The sequence below is a fragment of the Danio aesculapii genome, chromosome 23, assembly GCF_903798145.1.
Source record: "Danio aesculapii chromosome 23, fDanAes4.1, whole genome shotgun sequence".
Classification (NCBI taxonomy): domain Eukaryota; kingdom Metazoa; phylum Chordata; class Actinopteri; order Cypriniformes; family Danionidae; genus Danio; species Danio aesculapii.
This window is the reverse complement of record NC_079457.1, coordinates 39,725,938-39,748,851: the sequence shown is the minus strand read 5'-3', so window position 1 is coordinate 39,748,851 and position 22,914 is coordinate 39,725,938. Positions and strand designations below refer to the sequence as shown.

Here is a 22,914-nt window from a genome sequence, read left to right as displayed (position 1 = left end):
GATCTGAAAATGGATGGACATCGTCGTTTCCCATCCAACCTGAGCTTGAGAGGTACTGCAAAGAGTAATGGGCAAAAATTCCCAAAGACAGGTGTGCCAAGCTTGTGGCATCATATTGAAAAAGACTTGAGGCTGTAATTGCTGCCAAAGGTGCATCAACAAAGGATTGAGCAAAGGCTGTGAATACTTATCTACATGTGATTTTTCAGGTTTCACATTGAAAATCATTTTTCACATTGTCATTATGGGGTATTGTGTGTAGAATTTTGAGGAAATGAATTAATTTAATACATTTTGCAATAAGGCTGTAACATTTCTTTTTTACATTTAACCTTGAAAAGTTAGAAAAAGTGACTTTTATTAACATTATTAGTAGTTTTTAGAGTGATATATTGCCTGGGTTGGTGTTGTATATTATGATACAAAAACCTTGTAATAAACTGACAGTAAATTTTCTGTTATTTTACAGACTTATTTCTCTATTTATTATTTTTTATACATTATAATATGTCAAACTACTATAAGGTCAATAAAAGCCACATTGTTAAACTGTAGAGTAGAACTTTTGACATCAAAAGTCAGCAGAGCAGAGATCAAGGTCCCATAATGGGTGATGGTGGGGTATGGTGTACGCAGTGTACATTGCTGCAACTCTGACACAAGTTTTATTTATGGAGAAATAATTTTTTGGGTGTTCTGTGTTTCTGAGATAACAAGTCTACTGAAATGTCTATATTCTGTACAAAACTGCAATGAAGCTAATTGGTCATTCTTGTATTGGTAGTTCTTGTCACATGACTTGCAGTGTGCTCACAGCAATCTGAAAGGTGGGAAATATGCACACGCAAGAAAACATGCGATATGTGAACATAGCTGCCATCATTTGGAATCTCCAGCAGTCGATCTGCACAGACATGGCAGATTCACCTGATTTGTTGACAAATGGGTTACGGATCAATTCCTTGGCAATTCGAGGATCCTTCACTGATCCTTTTCCCCTTCTCAAAGAAACTTTCCAAGGACATCGTTCAGACTTATATAGTTAATAAAATGGAAATAATTAATGAAATGTTGTGCAGCCCCGAACCAATTGATCCACAGACCAGGTCCGCGGCCCAGAGGTTGAGGAACACTGGTGTAGAGTAACAAGTTACAAAAACTCAAATTACTATAATTCAGTTTTACTCAGAAATTGTACCCTATTGAGTAGTTAAAAATATGTATTTTTACTTTTACTTTGGTACTGTATTTGTACTTTTACTGCATTACCTTCCCTCAACCTGCAGTCACTACTTTTTTATGTTTATTTTTTTCATATCTACTGTAATAAGAATAATCAGTCCTATGATTCCTGTCCAATCAAATCGAGAAAAGTGTCAAGAATGCAATAAATGAGCAACTGCATGTCAATGATGAGGAGATGAAGGATGCCTACTGTTGTGATGACCGTTCGATGAAATTACTTTATACAATAACTAAATGTACTACAGAATGTTAAGTTTTCAAATACATGCACAAATTGCATGTATTCTATCAGTGCTACACGAGCTTGGTTTAAGCTGCAACTGCTGGACACTTGTAGCTTGTAAGTTAGGGTTCAACGTTCATACATTTTAACATATTCATTCATTTTCCTTCTGCTAAGTCCCTCATTTATCAAGGGTTGCCACAGCAGAATGAACTGCCAACTATTCCGGTATATGTTTTACGCAGCGGATGCCCTTCCAGCCACAAACCAGTAATGTGAAACACCCATACACTCTCACATTCACACTCATGCATGGCCAATTTAGTTAATCAATTTTACCTATCATTGGACTGTGGGGGAAACTAGAGCACCTGGAGGAAACCCACGCCAACATATGGAGAACATGCAAACTCCAATGCCAGCTGACCCAGCCTGGACTTGAACCAGCGACCTTCTTGCTGTAAGGCGACAGTGCCAACCACAATTTTAGTTCCTTTTTTGTGGATCATTACGTTACACATTTTGCCGTATAAACGTGTAAACATTTTATTCTGTTTGCTTATAGGTACATATATTAATGTGTTTTCACATGAAATGAATCTCACATTTTAAATGTATACTCTAATTTATACTAAATGTATACTATAATTTAACTTGCAGTACACTTGAAAACAAACTTGAAAAAAGTGCACTGATTACAATAAGCTACATTTTTATTTTCCATGATAAGGTGGTATGCATACTCACTACTCACTGAGTACTTTTAGAAGGGCTCATTTTTATTCATACTTTAAGTAGAATTTAAGTTTATTTAGTAGCATTTAAGATTTTTTGACAAGGATTGATACTTTTACTTTCCACCACCACTTATAAGATATTTGAAAAAGAACACTGGTCAAAGTTAGTTACTTTCAGCTTTTCTCAAGTTACTGATGTTAACTCCTATTGCACTAAATTAAATTAAATTAATTGTTAAGATGAAGACCAAAGGGAGATGCTTAAGAGAAGCTGTTCCATATCTGTGATTTCTACAATTGTACATCTTTGCAATGTCACTAAGTCAAGTCCAACAAGATGACTGGTCATCCATGAAAGATAAACACATGAGAGTAAATATTTCAATAGATATTTAAACAGTGCTCAGGCAAGATTGAAGGACTGTGAAAAGGAAAATTAACAATACAACCACATTTTAGGAAAAGAAAACAGCATCAATAGAAACAAAGACACATGTAGCAGTGTGTTGTTTATTCTGTTGAGATCTAGTTAAGTCCAGAGGCAAAGACATGTGTTTGGAATATTTCTTTTTTTAATTGTATGTGTATGTGTGTTATTCTGGGCTTTCTGTTATTCCTATTCTGAAAAAGAAAATATCCAAACAACAAGGGATAAAATACAGCCGTTTGGCCCAAAGCCATTTTTTAGTTATGTTCCTGTAGCAGTTTACAATGTTTTACAATGTATTTCTGCCAACAAACGTAATTAACACAGCAACTGAAGATTCTGTAAGATTTATTTATTTATTTATTTGTTTATTCTGTTTATATTAATGTATGAATTATTATAATTGATTATTGAAGTGATAGACAGACAGACAGACAGACAGACAGACAGACAGACAGACAGACAGACAGACAGATAGATAGTTAGATAGATAGATAGATAGATAGATAGATAGATAGATAGATAGATAGATAGATAGATAGATAGATAGATAGATAGATAGATAGATAGATAGATAGATAGATAGATACTGTGATATCTGCTGTGATATATATTTTGAAGAATGAAAAATTAGATATTTTGAAGAATGTTGGAAACTGGAATCAATTAAATTCCATAGTATTTTTTTCTCTACTTTGTATGTCAATATATAGCTAACCGTTTCCAACATTTTCAATAATATCTTTTCTTTTTGTGAACTGTCTCTTTAAATATTTGAATTTATTATGGTCTTTGCAGCAGTATCATACTGAAGCAGCTATAATATTTGATCAGTATCTGGCATTTAAATGTTAAGTTATGTAGGCTAATTCTGTTGCATTTTATGATCTCTGGTTCCTAGCTAAATCAACCTGACACATTTATTGAAGTTTCATAGACACAGTGGCCATTAAAATGAGTCCATGTTCTCGTTTTCCTCTTGGTATTTCTGGATGTGAGGCTGAAGGCTAATGCTCTTCCTGTCAGAGGAGCACACGACATTGAAGACTACGTGTTATGTATGAGCTGCTTTGTTTACTTTTTGGAGGATAAGACTAAAGTGAATTTTTATCAAAACACAGAGCTCTTGCCCGAGGTTATGTTTTTCATGGACTTTATTTATTTTTGATTTTTAACCTAGCGCTGAAAATACATACACTTACACCAATTTAATGAACAATACGTGCTCTAATTTGTTACAACCAAATTAATCAGTTCGTCTCCAATTATGTTTATATTTTAGATTGTCATTGAATAAATCAATCACATATTGTATTTCCAAAAGAAAAGGAACATTTGTTCAACACAAAACAATTCTTTATTTTAAAAGAACATCTGTTGAAAACATGGTCTTTGATTTTTTTTACATTATATCTCCTTGCTAAATCTCATGCAAAGTTGCTGGGAATAATCGTTTATATTGTATTTTAAAGTGGATGAATTCACATTTTATACATAAATTATTTAGAACACAAATAATTTGATGGCAAATAAAAGACTCAAGGTCACAGTGAGAGCCCAAAAATTCATTCAATGTCATTTAATTTTTTTATACTTTACCACTATCCTTTAAATCACTAGGTTTTACTTATTTGTAAGAGTTTTAATATATTTTTTACACGGAATTACAATGGAACATTATTTCACTCATTTCTTATTTCATTGTCACAAATGTTACAAACAATAGAGCACTTTTTCAATTCAGTTAATTTAATTTTGGTTCTCAATGCCATATTTTAAATAATAAGTAAATAATCATAGTTACTGAAAAAGATTTAAGCCAAAGCCTTGCTTATTATGCCTATACATGATGAACTGATGAATGACACATTCTGTTAAATGTGATGATGCACATTAAACAAAAATTACATTCCATTACATGCACAACATTCCAAACATACAAAAAGTTGATTGTGGCGCAGTGGGTAGCACGATTGCCTCACAGCAAGAAGGTCGCTGGTGGGTCAGTTGGCATTTCTGGGTGGAGTTTGCATGTTCTCTCCATGTTCACGTGGGTTTCCTCTGGGTGCTTCGGTTTCCTCCATGAGTGTAAAGACATGCGCTATAGGTGAATTGAATAAGCTAAACTGACCGTAGTGTGTGTGTGTGAATGAGTGTGTATGGATGTTTCCCCGTGTTGGGTTGCGGCTGCAAGAGTATACAATGTGTTAAACATATGCTGGATAAGTTGGCAGTTAATTCCACTGTGGCAAACTCTGATTAATAAAGGAACGAAGTCGAAAAGAAAATGAATGATTACAATTAATATCCAACAATTACTTCAATATTCAGACTTACAAATTTTTTAATACTGTGTCATATAATTATTTAGCCTCTTATATTTAAAAAATAAATACAAAATTGAAAAAGTTTGAATAAAATATTAAATACTATTTGAAAGTTCTAGCCCTATTAGTTAGTTCTAGCCCTTACTTTTGTATAAACAAATGCATTGTTCTTAATTGATATTGACTTTCTTTTATTTTAAACAGTATCTAAATACTATGTGGCCAAAGAACTTAACGTGCTGCAATTTAAGAAAATCCGTGCAATTACAAAAAATGCCAGCAAATAAAGAAAAGATCTTCATGCATTTGACAGCACATGTGCTACAAATCCTCACAACACAAACACATTTTTAAGAATGCGCTGCATTTTCACACAACTCAAACAATTAATAAAACATGCTGCATTTTCTCACAATGCAAACATTTTACAAAAACGGTTATTTATGCTAATAAATACTAAATACACTGGAATCGGGATATAATAACTCACCTTTTGAAGATAACCTACAACTGCACTGAGCAATAGCCACGGCAAAGTCCCCTTAATCATTTCCGTTGTGTTCCATTTTTTTTGTGTTGTGAGAAAATTCAACACATTTTTGTTATTTGTTTGCGTTGTGAGAAAATGCATCGGGTTTTATTAATTTGTTTGTGTTGTGTGAAAATGCATCGTGTTTTATTAATTTGTTTGCTTTGTAAGAAAATGCAGCACGTTTTCAGAAATTGTTTGCGTTGTTAGAAAATGCGGCAACACAGTTGAGCACAGCAAGAAGGTCGCTGGTTCGAGCCTCGGCTGGGTCAGTTGGCTTTTCTGTGTGGAGTTTGTATGTTGCGTGGGTTTTGTCCGGGTGCACAGTCCAAAGACATGCGGTACAGGTGAATTGGGAATGCTAAATTGTCCATGGTGTGTGTGAGTGAGTGTGTATGGATGTTTCCCAGAGGTGGGTTGTGGCTGGAAGAGCATCCGCTGTGTAAAACATGTGCTGGATAAGTTTGCGGTTCATTGGGACTGAGTCGAAAAGAAAATGAATAAAGGAATGTTAGAAAATGCAGCGCATTTTATTAATGTTTGCATTGTGGGAAATGTATGCATTGTGAGGATTTGTAGCATGTGTGCTGTCAAATTTTTGCTGTCAGATTTTTTCTTAATTTGCTGGTGTTTTGTGTAATTGCATCTGTTTTCTTAAATTGCAGCATGTTACGCTCTTCATATTTTTGTATCTTAAAATCCCCCCAGAAAATTTTTCAATATTTAGATACTTTTTAATAAAAAAAGCCTCATGTTCGATCTTTTAACACCAAACCACAACAACAAAACACTTACTGTCATTGTTGCTTATGTTTTAATTGCTTTGTTTATGTTTTATAGTGTGTTTGTGCTTTAAACTAGTGTTGGTACAGCACTTTGGGCAGTGTTTTTGTTTTGTATTAACATGTGCTAAATACAAAAAACTTGCATACCAGAAAATGAATAAAATCTCCAATAATTTCTGCAGTAATGTGTTTTGCGCAATTTAGAAAAAAAAATAAAGAACGTTTTTTTTGCTTTTACTCAAACTGAATGAAATAGGTTTACTACAAGAATTTACAATAGAGAACAATATTAAAGGGCACCTACAATGATAATCATCTTTTGTCCAAGCTGTTTGAACAGAACTGTGTGTCTGTATCATGTGTCCACAGTCATATTGCGGTGATATAAACACAATAAGTCTCTTTTTAAAAATTTCCTGATCCAAATCCTCTCATTTTGAGGCCCACCACAACGGGATGTAGGAGTGCTGTTTCCCTGCCCACTGATTTGATTGACAGCCACATATTAACATGTCTCCATAGTAATGCGTATACCCAAATCAACAATAAAGGACATGCGCAAAGCAATCAGGATTAAAAGATCAGTTCATCTCTCTGTGATCATCAATCATCATCAAATGTGATCAAGAATGAGTTTAACAAGTTTAAAACATTTTTATAAGTGCATGTTAATGAATAACAACAATTTTACCGTCTTTACGTCATCACCAAAGGCACATATCAGTACAATTATAAAAGAAGACGCTTCAATCCAAGTTTGTGGACGTTATATCAGGTTTATTTTGTACATTAACATAACGGATATCCATACAGCGGTGGATATTAACTTGTATCATGTCACAATTGCCGTGCAAAAGCAGTGCAAGTTAAACACTTTGTAATGACATCGTTGTGACGCACCATTGCAGAAAGGCTTGAATTAACTCCACAACAAATACATTAAATAATCATTGGAAAAGTTCTTACTGTAGTATTTCTCATAAACGTTATGTGAGATCTGCTTCCTTCATGTCTGTCACTGTGCTGTTTATCTGACACAGCTGAGGCGGAGATTGAGGCACACTCTGACAGGCAGGGTGGGAACGGTGGGCAGGGTGAATTAGCATTAAAGGCACAGGCAACAAAAACAGCTACATTGTGTTCAGAGCAGAAAATTCCAACATTCTGAAAGGTATAATAAATAATCTGATGGATGTTTTGAGCTGAAACTTTACAGACACACTCTGGAGACACAGAAAACATATTAAATCTTGAAAAAGGGATAAAATAGGTGCCGTTTAAATAAACTAAACAAAATTAGACTTTTTTTGCAGTGTGGCCGTGTGTACCGAACTGTCAAAAAAAGTGTTGAATTAGCCTCAGCAAGTACTGTGATTATTGTAGATATGAGCACACCAGCATATGACGCTTGAACATTTATTCACCCTTTTAAAGTATCCATGGAGGAAAGTGTTGAGCACCGGCAGATCAATTTTTAAAGGCCTATTCACAAAGAGACAACTATGGCTTGAGTGCTTTTACGTTTTATAATATTGATGAATGTGACTTCAGTTCAGCGCCGCTACCACGGACATGGAGTCGCAAACTTGTCTAGTACTTGTCAGAATATTAATAACATTTAAGTGCCTTATAAAGATCCTAAATGTTTGATGTTCACTGTGATAGCATTACTGTAATGCATTAATGTATCATATTGTAAAAGGTTCATATGATGCAAAGATAAGATGTTCTGAGTGCCTGATTCCTTAATGGTCTCTATTCTTTCTCATACATTTCACAAAAAGTGGGACAAATTGATAGTTTCACAAGGATGATTTTCTCTAATGCCGCAGAAATGACGTAAAACCTTTTTGTAAGGGCAGAAAATTGACCTTCATTATACACTTAGAATGTGAACAATGTCATTTTTCACATGATTTTCTAAGACTGCAAGGTTGAAGCGATTGAGGTAAATGAATTGGCAAGGGATTTCATTTGAGAATATAATACTTTTCATAAAATGGCACTCTGTGCTCCTACTGACCGCACACATCCACTGAGGCTATTCAGACACATTACAGTCGACTCAGTTTTATTTGTATAGTGCTTTTCACTACATGCTGTTTTTCAGAGCAGCTTTACAGGAAATTGTACCTTAAAGGCCCAATGAACAAGACAAAGGTGACATGGCAAGTTTATAACACTTTAAAGAGGGAGGAAAAGAGCTTTCCTGAACGGAATCAACCTCCCCTTTTGATAAAGCACATCTTACAATAAATAAAATACACACTGTGAAAAAACACGTAAATAAACATGGGTGCAAAAGTTTGCCATTAATGGGACTCTGACATGTTTAAACAGCAACTTGAGGAATTGTACACTGACCATACAATAAAATGCATTCATTCATTCACTTTCCTTTGGCTTAATCCTTTTATTCATTAGGGGTCGCCACAGCGGAATGAACCACCAACTTATCCAGCATATGTTTTACACTGCGATTGCAGCGGAAATATCCAATTACACACTTATTCACACGCATACACCACTGCCAGTTTAGCTTATTCAAATCACCTATACCACATATCTTGGGACTGTGAGGGAAACTGAATCATCCAGAGGAAACCCGGGGACATGCAACCCAGGGAGAAGATGCCAACTGACCCAGCTGAGACTCGAACCGGCAACCTTCTTGGTGTGAGGCGACAGTGCTAACCATTGAGCCACCGTGTCACAATGTAATTCAATGAAACACAATATTTCCATATGCACCAGACACTTTCTTATAAACACTCCACTTTTCTGTGGAAACAATGTGCAATTCTGAGTGCACTTCAAGCAGGTGAGAGGGCTTGACAAACCACCTGTAGGAGATGTGTGTGCGCGCATGTATTTATGCGTGTATGTACCATTTGTGTCTGCATGTAAATAAAACTGCGTAACTAACTTAGACTTGTCATGGCATCTATATATTACCGCTGTCTGGTGATTTGAAGTGCTTCTTTTAATCGCTTTGGGGGGAAACAGCATCTGTTAAATGAATAAATGTATAATACAATACAATACCATAACCTCAAATGAGATGTTTTGTCTAATTAGCAAACCTAAATAGATCATTGAATAGCATTTAGAAAATGTAAAAATTCATTAAAACCCTTACCTAATTAAATGTGTCATCAGTAAATGTAAAAAAAAAAAGATTAAAGTAGTTAAGTAGATCAAGTATTAAGTAAAAATTAAGTAGAAAACATGTTGATTGTAAAGCAAAAAACACGTGTCAATCATTATTGAAGAACCCTGTTAATAATTTCCTGTAGAATCTACAGTAACTTACTGGCAGCAGTTTGCCAGTAACTTTAAATCATTTACAGCATTCAGTGTCATATAGCTTGCTCCATGTATTTATAGTATTGTACATCTTTACTATAAAATATACAGTAATTTTCACTATATGCAACTTTAAATTACAGCATACTCCATAACTGTCCTACAGTTCATATTACAGTTAAATACTGTGTAATTTACAAAAATAGTTAACAGTGTATTTAGGAAATGAACCATAATTCTGAATTATATGTACAGCTCTTTAACAATTGACCCTAAATTGAAATAAAATGTAAACATGTCATGATCATCATCTAACTTCCAGAGGTTGCTGGAAAACATTCACACTCACAAACTACAAATCCGCCAGTTCATGGACTACAACTTCATACATGCACTCCGTTTACATACATGTTCTAGATCCTGACTGATTACACTCGCACAACTGAAGCTGCTCAAAGACTGAATCATGGACTATAAATACTGCTCAAACACAAACACTGTAGCGGAGTCTTGTTTTCTGTTATAGTGACATTACAACGCGTTTCCTCTGTCTGCCTTTGCCGTGTTTTTGATCCTTGCCTTGTTTATTTGTTTAATTCTGCCTGCCTATTAATTACGATTCTGGACTGCCTGTACACATCTGTTTGCCCCTGTGTTGACCATCGCTTGCCTGACCATTCTAATAAACATGCATGTGGATCCTCACCTCTGTTGTCAGTGTCATACCCCTGGTTACAGAAGACTCGGCGATGGGAATGAGTGAGTGTGCTGTTTAAATGGTGTGTGTAATCAGTCTTTGACAATCCTCAGGTGGTGCGAGTGCAATCAGTCAGGATGCGGAACATGTGTGTGTGAGCGGAGTGCATGTATGACGTTGTAGTCCATAAAATGGCTGTTTTGTAGTCCATTAGGGATAGTGCAAGCGTTCCAGCGATCAAAGGAGTAAAGATCGCTGGCGATCGTGACACATGACATGAGTAATGAAGAATCTAACTAAGTATCTGAGAATCCTTGTAGCAAACTTATGTGTGTGTTGTTTCAAGAAAGCAACCATTCATTTGTGATGTTTTATTTTGATTTGTTTTTATTTATTTATTGTTCATTTAATTATTTTATTTAATCATATGATCATTAGTCATTTATATAGTAATCATTATATAATTTCATTGATCAATAGTTAATGATTTGATTATTATTGGTTATTATTTGTCGTTTTATGATGGTTTTATATTTTATTATTACTATTTTCCTATAAGCATTGCTTCAATATTATTTCAATTTTTCCATATTGTTATAACCTTATGACTGGATTCAAGGGACACTTGTTTTCATGAGTAAGAGATAAGAGAATGTCTCAATTTCAAGGTCTATATTGTCTTTGGACAATGTTGTGAAGCAGTAATTTTTCATTGCTGTTGTTTGTGGTATAACAACACTTGTTGGATTTATCTTGGTCAGATGAAGTATGAGCATTGAATCATACGCAAAGTAATAATAATAATAATTATTATTATAATTATAATTATAATAATCATTATTATTCAATAAACTCTGCCCTTTCTTTATCATTATTACTTCGTCTCCTGCTTCTGCTCTTCTCTGGTTTTCTTAGTCAACTCCTATATTGATAGGAGACTGTTAATTCAGGTGAATACTGGTTAACAGGTTTGGGTATTGGAAACTCTGCTGTCTTGTTGTCCATATACCTGGAGAAGTTGACTCTTTCTGACAAGATCTGGCATCCGAGGTTGGATCATATTTATCTGGCGGAGATGGTGATCTAACGGTAACAATAATTTGAAATATAACACACATATATTATGATTTTTGTTTACAGCTGTAATTTTAAAATGCATCTCCATTGTTTGACAAACAAAACACTGAGACATTTATGAAAAAACATTAAGTTACAGTAGATAAAATATCAAGTTTGAAGTAAAGTTTGGAGTGATATTAGTGTAACAAAGCATTTTTCCCCGTTTTTTTTTTCATGAGATTGAAAAAAATTAAACTGAATAACTTAGACTGTACTTAAATCGCTCAAATCCTAAATTCTTAAATCTGTTTGTCAGATGGTCAAAAATTAGTCAACAGTTTTTTAGTATCATTGCTATAATAGTTATATTGCTATATAGTTTATACTACTTGACATCTTAAAATAGATTTTCTAATTTCAGATTTATAATTCTAATAAGTTCAGTCATTGTAGTAATTAAATTAGTTATTTTTGGCATGTTTAAGTCTAAATTGTTTTAATTATAGTTTAGCTTAACATGTTTTAGCAGGATTTTATCAAATTGCTTGCATTTTTACAGTTTTATGAAATTGCTTACATATTTTAACATAGACAGACAGAGAGACAGATAGATGGACGGACGGACGGACGGACGGATGGATGTTTATTTTATGCCAAGTCATGACATGGTTTTAAATTATAGATATTGATAATCCCGGTGGATGATGAAACTCCACCCTGTTTTGAGCCAGATGTGAGAGCAAGTCTAACCTGATAATGATCTTCTTGCAGCCTCCATCGTGATTGGGAAGTGGTGGTGTGAGATGGAGCCGTGTCTGGAGGGAGAAGAGTGTAAGACTCTACCAGACAACTCCGGCTGGATGTGCTACTCCGGAAACAAGATCAAAACCACCAGGGTGAGACTTCCTTGTGCAACTTACGTCCACTAGGCTCCAGTTATTTAACAACACATATGTTTGTGCCTAATTTACTAGAATAATTTATCAGTGAAGAAGTAAACAAGCCTCCTTCGCCTGAATGGGTGCAGGTGGGAGTGCTGGACATCATGGATAAAAATATAAAAATGCAAGAAAAACACACTGTTGCAGCTCACAACAAATCCAATATTTATGGACACAGCAGAAATTATGTCAGAAATTGTCTCACTGAATAATAATCATTTATTTTCATTGGAATAGTACCACGTTAATAAAATTTTGCTGTTAAACTATGCACCAAAACTCAAAGGATTAGTTCAACCAGAAACAAAAAAATCTGTTATTAATTACTCACCTTCATGTTATTTCAATCCCCTGATACCTTCATTTATCTTCAGAACACAAATGACGATATTTTAGATGAAATCCAAGAGCTCTCAGACCCTCCGAAGACAGCAATCGTACCGAAAAGTTTAAAGTCTTGAAAAGGAACCAAAAAAATTGTCAAAACATGTCATGAGACTTCAATGGTTTAACTGTAATCATACAAAGCTTCAAGAACACTTTTGTGCTCCAAAAAACCTGTAAAACAGGGTGTGTGTTTATTATAGAAAACTACAATATATCGTACTGAAGCGCACCCTGAGGAAGAAAAGATATTACTAAAGTCACATAAATTTTTTTGACAATATTTCTGGTTCATTTTCTGGATTCATGTCTGTCTGCTTGTTAAGTCGTGATGTATGAAATAATGTTTCCGGGTCCAAGCCGCTACTCATTTGAATTTGGAAAATATTCATTTGTGACCACTTTTTAGTCATATCACACATTAAAGGGAATTTTCTATAAATCTTGGTGTACAGATCAGTCTCTTTAAAATCCATGTTTCTTATTTTAATGTATTAGTCAATCAATTACAGAAGGTTGGCATTTTTTTCTTCTTCAGATATACTGTCTGATGACAGCCAGCACCAATATTTCATTGCTCTGGATTATTACTGTTGTTTTTATAAAGGGGGAAATTCATTCATTTAAAAGTTTGCTTTCTAACTGGTTCAATTAGACTTAAAGCATGTATTTTCTTAAGGTAGATCCTTCGCAACGATGGACATTTCAATAACTGTCTGTGTAGGCTATTTGATTTGGTCGCACACTGTCTTGTGAGGGGTCCGAGACAGCGCTTCAGTTATGAGTCCATTCGGCGTGATTCCGCCTATTCTGAGCTCTCTTACTGCACGTTCTTAACGGAGACTGTTTGAATTGTATTTTTTGTTCTATGATGTGGCTTGGTTGGCCTATCTTTGATTGGAGCATTCTTGCGATAAAGCTGAAATAAGGAACTGTCCTGGGAAATAAGGGACTTTCCTGGGGAAAAACAGGACACCTGTTCACCCTTACTGGGACTTAAAGGGGAAATGAAGCACTCAGTCAAGTTAACTTTATTTTGTACATTGGATTCCACTTTAATGAAAATATATTAAACAAACTCTATTAATGTAAGCATGTAGCAGAAAACGGCTTGTTTAACTATAGATTTTAGACCTAGGGCGCAGCCATCTTGGAATGTCGCTGTGTCTGACGTCACGGGGTTGGTTGAGTTTCTCCCGCTGAACAGAAACAATGGAAGTAAAGGAGACTGTAAAGCCTAATTTAACCCAATGCGTGAAGTTGTGCACGTGGAGCTGCTGCAAAGACAAGCATCAGATGTGTGTCTAATATAAAAGTATAGATATGTATTCTATTTTTCTTTTTTCCCTTTTAATTACCAATCATTTGATGCGCTTTGATTCACTCTGTATTACGCTGCCTGACAGCCTGTCTGGGTTTCCACCATGACTGTAACGGACTGAACACAGAGACTGGACAGCCTAATTTAACCCAATGCATGAAGTTGTGGACGAGCACCACAGAGCTGCTGCAAATACAACAAATACAGGCATTTAAGTATCTTCAGTTGTATCTTTTTCTTTTGTTAATACTGTTCGCTTGATGCGCTGTGATCCTCTCTCTTGCGCTGCTCCAGCGCTGCCTGACGAGGGTATTTAAATTCAGACTAATGCAACAATTAAAGTCATACATGACTTCACGCTTTACTAAGTCACATCTGTGTGGGTTATGTCAAGACATATTCCCTTATCAAGTCGATCAACTCGATTTCTCAACATGTATGAAGGATAAAAACCCGCCATAAGACACACCGCGCCGATCTCAGTTTGGTTTGAACACGAGCAGAGGTGAGGGAGGGTAGCAGTGAAAATTGAAAGTACACTCCCCATTACGTAACCACCAGACCTAGTTGAAACCCCAGGCAACATCACTACTGACGTAATGGGGCGGGTACTTTCACTTTTGACTTTTTTACTTGCATCATGACGCAAATTAATTCATCAGCCAATCAAGGGCCCCCTCCTCTTGTGGGACCTGTTAATCCGGCCCTGGCTCGAGGATGGAGGGAGGATATGGACGATGAGGGAGCTCTTTGATTTCATCTAAAATATAAAATATCTTAATACCTTAATTTGTTTTCCTAAGTAATTAATCAGAAAGGTGAGTCATTTGCATTTTTGGGTGAACTAATGCTTGAACAGGCCATTCAAGATGAGGGTGAGTACATTACTAGATGTTCCTTTTTGGTGAACTGTCCCCTTAAATATAAGTAGCAAGTAGAGAGTTATAGAGTATAACTATAGAGTATAAGTATAGAGGTAGCTATAAAAGTGGATGTTAAATACCACTTGGATGGTAAAGCACCTACTGGTGGGATTAAGAATAAAAAAACACTATTTGATTTTTTCCCCTATATTATTTTTTCCAGAATACCCACAAATACACATCCTTGTAGCAGAGGTAGAATCACTGCAAAGCTCAAAATGGAGGAACTTTGAATGAAGGTTTTTGATTTCATTCCTTCTTTTTGCCTAAGACATAAAATGAAAGAAAACAAACAAATCATGGATTTCAAAGGCAACGGCACTATAGCAAATTTGTGAACGGAAAAAAAAAATCTCATTCCAGTCACATTACAAACAATGTCTATCTGATATGTTGTTGCTATTGTCAAATTATTTGCATATTACTCATCCATCTTTTATTTACTGTTCATTTTCAGGGAAACATCCAAGAGGACAAGCTGAAATAAGTTTTTCCAACTCTGACCCAACAGCCATGCGTCTAAAGACTTGAAATGGAATCCTCGGCTCATAAATCCATCTGTTTCTGAGTTATACGGACACCAGACTCTTTAAGAAAGTCTTTGTGGGCGTTGAACACTGCTGTCTCCTTCTTCCTTCTGTTTTTGTTTGACAGCTGTCAAATATTCGTTTCCTCTCAGTGGATAATTAAACTCGTATCCCTTTGTGTGGAGTGCACTCAAACCAGCTTTACCTTGCCTGAAATTATCTGTAATACTCTTGGATGTTACTATGTCTCCGAAAGAACATTACTAGTGAAACTGGGTTCCTGTTCATGTGGATTTTCAGAAAGGGAGTGATCCTCTTCAAGCAACTTTATTACAGACACAAAATGCAGAGGAATGACTGATCCTGCTCGACTGGTCTGGAGATGTTACTGGAACATTATATATGACTGAGCGGGCTCTGAATGAATTATGGTGTGACACTAAAACCAAATAAGTCTTTGAGCATGATTTCTGGAAAGTTGTAAAAAATAGTAAATGAAAGAAATGTTTTACATAAATAAAATGAATTCAAAAGAGGTGAGAATTACCATAAACTATGTTTAATTAGCAATAAACAATCTTTCAAAGGGATAATTCACCCCAAAATGAAATTTTGATGTTAATTTGCCTCAGACATTATATAGGTGATTTTTCTCAATTTCTGTAGAGCATTAAAGAATATTTTTAGCTGTTATTAGTAAATCATAAAATGCAAGCCAGTCCCACTTTATATTAGATGGCCTTAGCTATATGCACTTGCATCAAAAAATAAATACAATGTGCACCCGCTTCAAATGTTATCAATTGATTGAATGGGCATTATCAGTGGTAATCAGCTGATAGATATGGGCCAGTAGGGGCCTTCAGCGCCTACTAGCAGGCTCAGAAAGCTGTTATCATCCATCCACATCAGCTATACTAATAGAGAAGACTCCAGATCTGTTTTAACATAACTGTGACGGGTAGATTTAGGGTTGGGGTAGGGGTAGACATTAATAAAATACAATTAATGGGAAATTTAATAAACAATATGAATAATTATTGTTAATTTCCGGCCACAGCCATTTGATCTATAGTTGATTAACCATGTGGATGGATGATAATAGCCTTCTGAGCCTATTAGCCCCTCCCCATATCTATCAGCTGATAACCACTGATATTACGCATTTGATCGAGTGATAACATTCAAATCGGCTGCAATGTACATACTCTGTTCATAATTGCAGAACACTTGATGTGAGATCAAGGATCAAGGACAGGTTTGATGGGTAGGTTTAAGGGTGGGTTAAGGTGTAAGGGATGGTCAACAGTGTAATTACAAATTTAATTACATGGTATTTAATCAATCATAAGTACAATGTAAAACATGCATATAAAAAATAATTACATAGTAACAAATTATTAATTTCTGTTTAAGTACATATTAGTTATGGCCACCTAATATAAAGTGGGACCTGCAAGTCTAAACCTACCTGCACTTTGAGAGTCAAAAAACATACAGGCAAAACAAAATGAATACCCATGGCAAGTGTTGGGTAAAGGTACTTTAAAAAGTAGTATATTACAATCTTAAGTCAGTTAAAAAAAGTTACTTCATTCATTTTCTCGCCACAGCGGAATGAACCGCCAACTTATCCAGCACGTGTTTTATGCAGCGGATGCCCTTCCAGCTGCAACCCATCTCTGGGAAACATCCATACATACTCACTCACACACTATGGACAATTTAGCCTTCCCAATTCACCTGTACCACATGTCTTTGGACTGTGGGGGAAACCGGAGCACATGGAGGAAACCCTAGCGAATGCAGGGAGAACATGCAAACTCCCACAGAAACGCCAACTGACCTAGCCGAGGCTCGTACCAGCGACCTTCTTGCTGTGAGGCGACAGCACTACCTACTGCACCACTGCGTTGCTGAAAAAAGTTACTTTATGAAATTATTTTTAAAGGATGTGTTGCTATTTTTGCAAAAATAAATAAATGATTAATATAGCCTTAAGATTGTAATATATCACTATTCAAGAGTTCACACTTAGCTGATGATTGGTAATAGGCTTATTTACAGAGTAAACCCTAATGTTGTCTTCAATTAAACAATTAAGTAAAGTTGACTGAACATAACTAAATTTTGCATTTTGGTCCTATCACTTAAAAATGTGACTTAAGATTTCAAAAAACTTAAGATTTCAAGTGTAGTGAGCTCAAAATCATAATTAATAGTCACAAATGTAGTCTTGACTGTAAAATTCTAATATGTGCAACCTTTTAAGTGTAAGGTCTTTTTCTAAATCAGAAAATAAATGGCTTCAGGTATATATATATATATATAATATATATATATATATATATATATATATATATATATATATATATATATATATATATATATATATATATATATATATATATATATATATATATATAGACTATTCTATATAGACTACTACGGTTTTGTAGACTATACTTAAATTGTTCAGTTCACCAAACTCAGAAGTAAGTTTGGTGAACTGAACAATTTAAGTATAGTCTACAAATCCGGCAAGTTAAATTAAATGTAAGTTTATTAAAATGCAAGTTTTGGGAGAATCCATTACTCAATTAAATTGAGACAACAAGTTTACTCAATTAATTTAGTTCAGTCAACTTATTGGGGTTTTCAGTGTAGCATGAAGTGTAAGCCCTGAGCTTATAAGATCCTCAAGCCCTGGGGCTCCCTCCCATTAGCAGGGCGAGAGGGGAGTTTCAGCTCAGGTAGATCTTGATGAACTCCCCTCACTTATTTCTGGCTAATGGCAGATATAGGAATGCTTAAGAGAGATTTACTCTACAGCTTACTAAGAGCTTGATGCCAATTTGGTGTGTTCAATTTATACGAGTTTTTTGGACTGTGAAAGGAAACCGGAGAATTCAGAGGAAACCCACGCGAGCATGGGATGAGAAAAAGCAAACTTTGCACAGAAATGTCAACTGGTTCAGTAGGGACTATAACCAGTGACATTCTTGCTGTGAGGCAATAGTAGCTATGTTTCCATCCAGAAATGTGAATTAACCGTTTGCGCAAAACTGGAATTTCCATCCAAACGAGAACAAAATCGTCACTTCCAGATTAACTGGCACCAAATATCAAAACTAAAAACGGAATTTGTTGCGGTAGGAGAAGCTTTGTAAATCTTTTCTTTATTTAATAAATGACTTTTGCCTCAGAAGACAATGCCGACACGCAATAAACGCATGGTGGCGTTTGAACGTGTGAGAAGCAGAGCACATATGATCTTGACAGTTTCTGGAGGTAATTAATAATAAAATAACACTAATATTAAAATGGTTACGGTGTTTTAGAATGACCAAAACAACATTTCAGATGTTTTACAATGAGCTCAGCCTGCTGGTTTGTTTATTCATACACATTTTTATTATCGCATGATCTCTTATAAGAAAAATCACATGACTTTTAATCCACATACTGGAATTTGTTCGGTAAAAGTGTTACCATCGTAGTTTATGCACATCTTTTCTTATCGAATAAAAAGTTTATCCTACTCACTTTTGAGCATCTTGGTGTTTCCATCAACCGATTTTTATGCTCCAAAATGCGCATAAAAATAGGTGGGTGGAAACATAGCTAGTGCTAGTCACTGAGCCGCCGTGTCGGCCAAACTTAGAAAAGAGGGGGAAGTAGGGATGGGAGGGGAGATTCTTTATGACGAAGTTACTGAGATAAGAAACTCGTCTTGGAATTGTCTAATTGCTAATTGTGGGACCTGCCGTGGACAATCATAAGCATGTGATCCTCCCAAAATTAGTTTATAAAAAAAACTTCACTTAAATTTAACTTTACCCAACACTGAAGTCAAGCAAATTTGATAAGGATGTAACAAAGTCCTCAATGCATCATCAGAAGCCATGGGTCATTTGGTTTAGCCTGTATGTTTTTCATACAACATTCTCAGCTGAAAAGCTTCACTAATGTTCTGATTTATTGTTCACCTTCATCTCTGATACCCTGATTGTGAGAAAATCAACAGGAAACTTTCATTTTTGCACAAACTATCCCTTTAACTGTGAACATACTGAGTGAGAAGATGCAGAGCAACAGCCCTGTTTACATATTCTTGTCCAGCGTTCTGTTGATTGCTTAAAGATGCTGTTTTTATTATTATTTTGAGCTTCAGTAATATTTTGACAAATTGAGTCATCAAGGCTTAACTGAAGTGTTCTAAAAATTTACATGTTTAATGAAAAACTAATAGACCATAACTTTGGCTGCAGCGATACACATACAAAAGTTGTGGATTTATTACTAAAGTTAATGAAGCTTGATTGAAATATGCTGGTGCATGCACATATAAAATACCATGACATTTAAATATTCTGAATCAAATTTATTTCCCCCTTGTTCAAATATAACCTCATTAAACGCTACAAGACCTATTAAGACCATTCTGTGGGATTTGGGAAAAAATATACAGGCTGACAGTCCTCGCTGAAGGACACTGTGAACATTTCTGACACCCGCTGGGACATTTACCTGTCGTTTACATTCAGAAATAGTCCTCTCTGCTCGGAGCAGCTGAGGGCCACAGCACACACTCGCTCTGAATATGTAACTCCAGCATTTTAAGCAGGGAACATAAGAGGCTGGGAGTTGCTGTCGGCATGCAGAAAAGAGCCTGTAACTCCAGGCTGAGTGAATACAGATCACTGCATTTACAGTCCTCCGCATGGGACAGCAGAGGATGAACTCTAGCCCTCACCTTCAGCGCAGCTTTAGTGGAATTTCAAACAGTTGACTCCAGAATATCAGAGTTCGGAAATGAATACGCACAAATCATACGCAAATATCAGCACTTTCTCCTGGCTTTTGCTGGAGAGGACTTTTATTCATGGTTTGTGCCAAATGGGAAATTTCTTTTGTGTTTTAGAAAACATTAATAGTTGTGGCGTTACCTTTTAAGAAACATAAATGGAAAGAACAGAGTTGATCTACACTGAAACAAATTATTCAAAGATGATTCCTTGGATTAATTTTTTTTTTAAGTTAATTGTTTATAAACAATTTATTTCAGTTGAATTTAAACAAACAAATTAAATTGAACGTTACTAAATTAAATTTGTTTAAATTCAATCTATATAAATTGTTTGCAATAATTTTCAGAAATTTTTTTCATTTTTCATCATTTTTTTCAGTGTAATTCAAAGTCACTCAATCACATTTCCTCCATCATGATGCTCAAACCCAATCTCATAAACAAACTGATATCTTTTAGGCAACCCAGGCTCATTCTGATTATGTACCCCTTTATACATTTATGGAGAGAGCAAAATACGTCACAGGAGGTACATTTCTTGCATTTTGTTTTCGCGAATCCGCCAAATTTCTCTAGCGAGTGCCATTCGCGCCTGCTGTTCTCATGTAAATATACCAGAGGCCGATGTTGACTGACTGACCAACCGACCGATCCCCCACCCTCCTTCCCTAAACCCAACCGATAGTGTTTTAAAAAGCACCTATTGACCCACCCACCCCCTTCCCTAAACCCAACTGACAGTGTTTAGAAAAGAAATCCAGAAAAAGGAAAGCCCCCTGATTTTCACCATGTTTTCAGATTTTACCACATTCTTACCCTGTTATTTACTTGTTTATTTTATGGATTCTGTTTTTTTCTTACCTTCTTTCTGCAACCGTTATTCGCCAGACTCGAACCCCATCGTTGTGGTCAACTCTGCTCTGCATCTCAAGTCCGCTGATGTGTTGAGCTACCGGACAAACTGGTAAAAAGGAACGGCATCATATCGCCCCGTAGCGTTCGTTTTAAAGACAAAATGCAGCCATACATAGCTCTGGCTACATAATTTGCAATCTCCAGAAACATAGGGCTGTGTTTTCAGAATTAGCCTATGTGGATTTTACATATTGTCTGAAAAGTGGCTAATTTGTACAAATTCATACGATTTATTCAAATGAAAGCATACGATTTTTAAAAGGAGGTGTTCCCCCAAACCTCTAAATCTACCTCTCAATGGTGAGAAGCAAATTTTACTAAAATTTATAAATAAGATTATACAAATCAATACAAATTTGCCACTAAATCAAAAAGTTCTGAATTTTCACAAGATTGCATTTACTGTCAAAAATGTTCCACACAATGGACTTGTGTTGGGGCAACATGAAGGTATTAAGTTAACTTATTAGTTTTTACAAATTTAGGTGGATTAAACATAAAACAATTAAGTTGCCCAAAAAAAAACATCAAGAATTTTGTTGCTTCAGCTTATTTTATATAGGCAATTTGAACAAACATTTTTTTCAGTATTGAGCTCAGTTTGAAATTCAAAGCATGTAAATGAAAAAAAACATTGAATAGATCTTTCTTTATTGCTGTGGCTTGAGAGGATTGTAAAAGTTCCATATACACAATTATTTAACCAACTGTGTTCACACTATAAAATTGCTGAATTCCACACAATTTCTTCAAGCTGTCCCATCATAAATCGATTCAATTAACCTAATTGTTATCACAAATCACAAAGTCAATTGAACATAAAATGTTCCTTAAAAACTCAAGAACTATGTTGATTGAGCTCATTTTAAATAAGTAATTTAAAATCGTACATTTCGTACAACTGAATTTGTAAACATTAGCCCATAAACTGACAAAACGTGAACTAGTAACAGTTACAGGCTGGAATACAAGGCTGTGGCCTTACTAAAACACCATAGCTGTTCTCCAGTGATGATACTGCGATAGCTAGCCAATCACAACACATTTTGTTTTTTGAAAGGCAAGCCTTTATCAAACCTGAAACAGGCTGTGGAGAAAGATATTAAAATATAAATTTTGTGAAAAAAATTGTTCTTTAAATTAAATATTTCGTCTTACCTTTGATTATTACTTTCGCATGACAGAAGACTAGATTGCTACGAGCACTCAGTTTTTCTTAATGAAAGTTAAATATACAATACATTAAAACAATTATTTGGACATTAAAAATAGCGATGGTATACAGGGCTGTCCATGGTAAAACAGGACATCTGTTGACCATTTGCAAACATTAAAAAGTATGTTCTACTGTGGTATGAGTATAATATGAATGTTATTGAAAGTAAGCTGAGTCATTACACTGCAATTTATAACACTTCCACTGTGACCTTATGGAATACTAAAGTATTCATTATGCTCACTTCAGAAACTTCACTTGACAGATCATCAGAAAACCCAGGCTCGTTCTGAAAACGTACCTCTATATACACATTTCTGGAGAGCTACAATTTTTTGCAGTTTTTCATGAATCCACCATAGACCACTGTGTTCACTTTTTGAGATCTCAAATTTCACTTGCGAGTGCCATTCGCGCCTGCTGTTCTCATGTAAATCCACCAGATGCCACTGTCGACTGACTGTTTGACTGACTGACTGACTGATCGATTGACCCACCCTCCTCCTTCCCTAAACCCAACCAATAGTGTTTTCAAAAGCACA

General features: G+C 35.4%; 1 protein-coding gene across 3 annotated transcripts in view; it reads left to right on the top strand.

The window, feature by feature from the left end:
• Nucleotides 1-15,969, top strand: part of tafa1a (TAFA chemokine like family member 1a) — a 106,236-nt gene extending 90,267 nt beyond the window's left edge. For 2 of the 3 annotated variants that reach the window (XM_056448620.1, XM_056448618.1), the window contains exons 4-5: nt 12,107-12,231; nt 15,362-15,969. In XM_056448620.1, the coding sequence (XP_056304595.1) occupies nt 12,107-12,231; nt 15,362-15,391 (155 nt within the window). In that variant the 3' untranslated portion in view covers nt 15,392-15,969. Of the gene's footprint in view, nt 1-12,106; nt 12,232-15,067; nt 15,144-15,361 lie in introns of all 3 variants that reach the window. The other variant, XM_056448619.1, reaches the window with a different exon arrangement.
• The last annotated feature ends 6,945 nt before the right edge of the window (nt 15,970-22,914 follow it).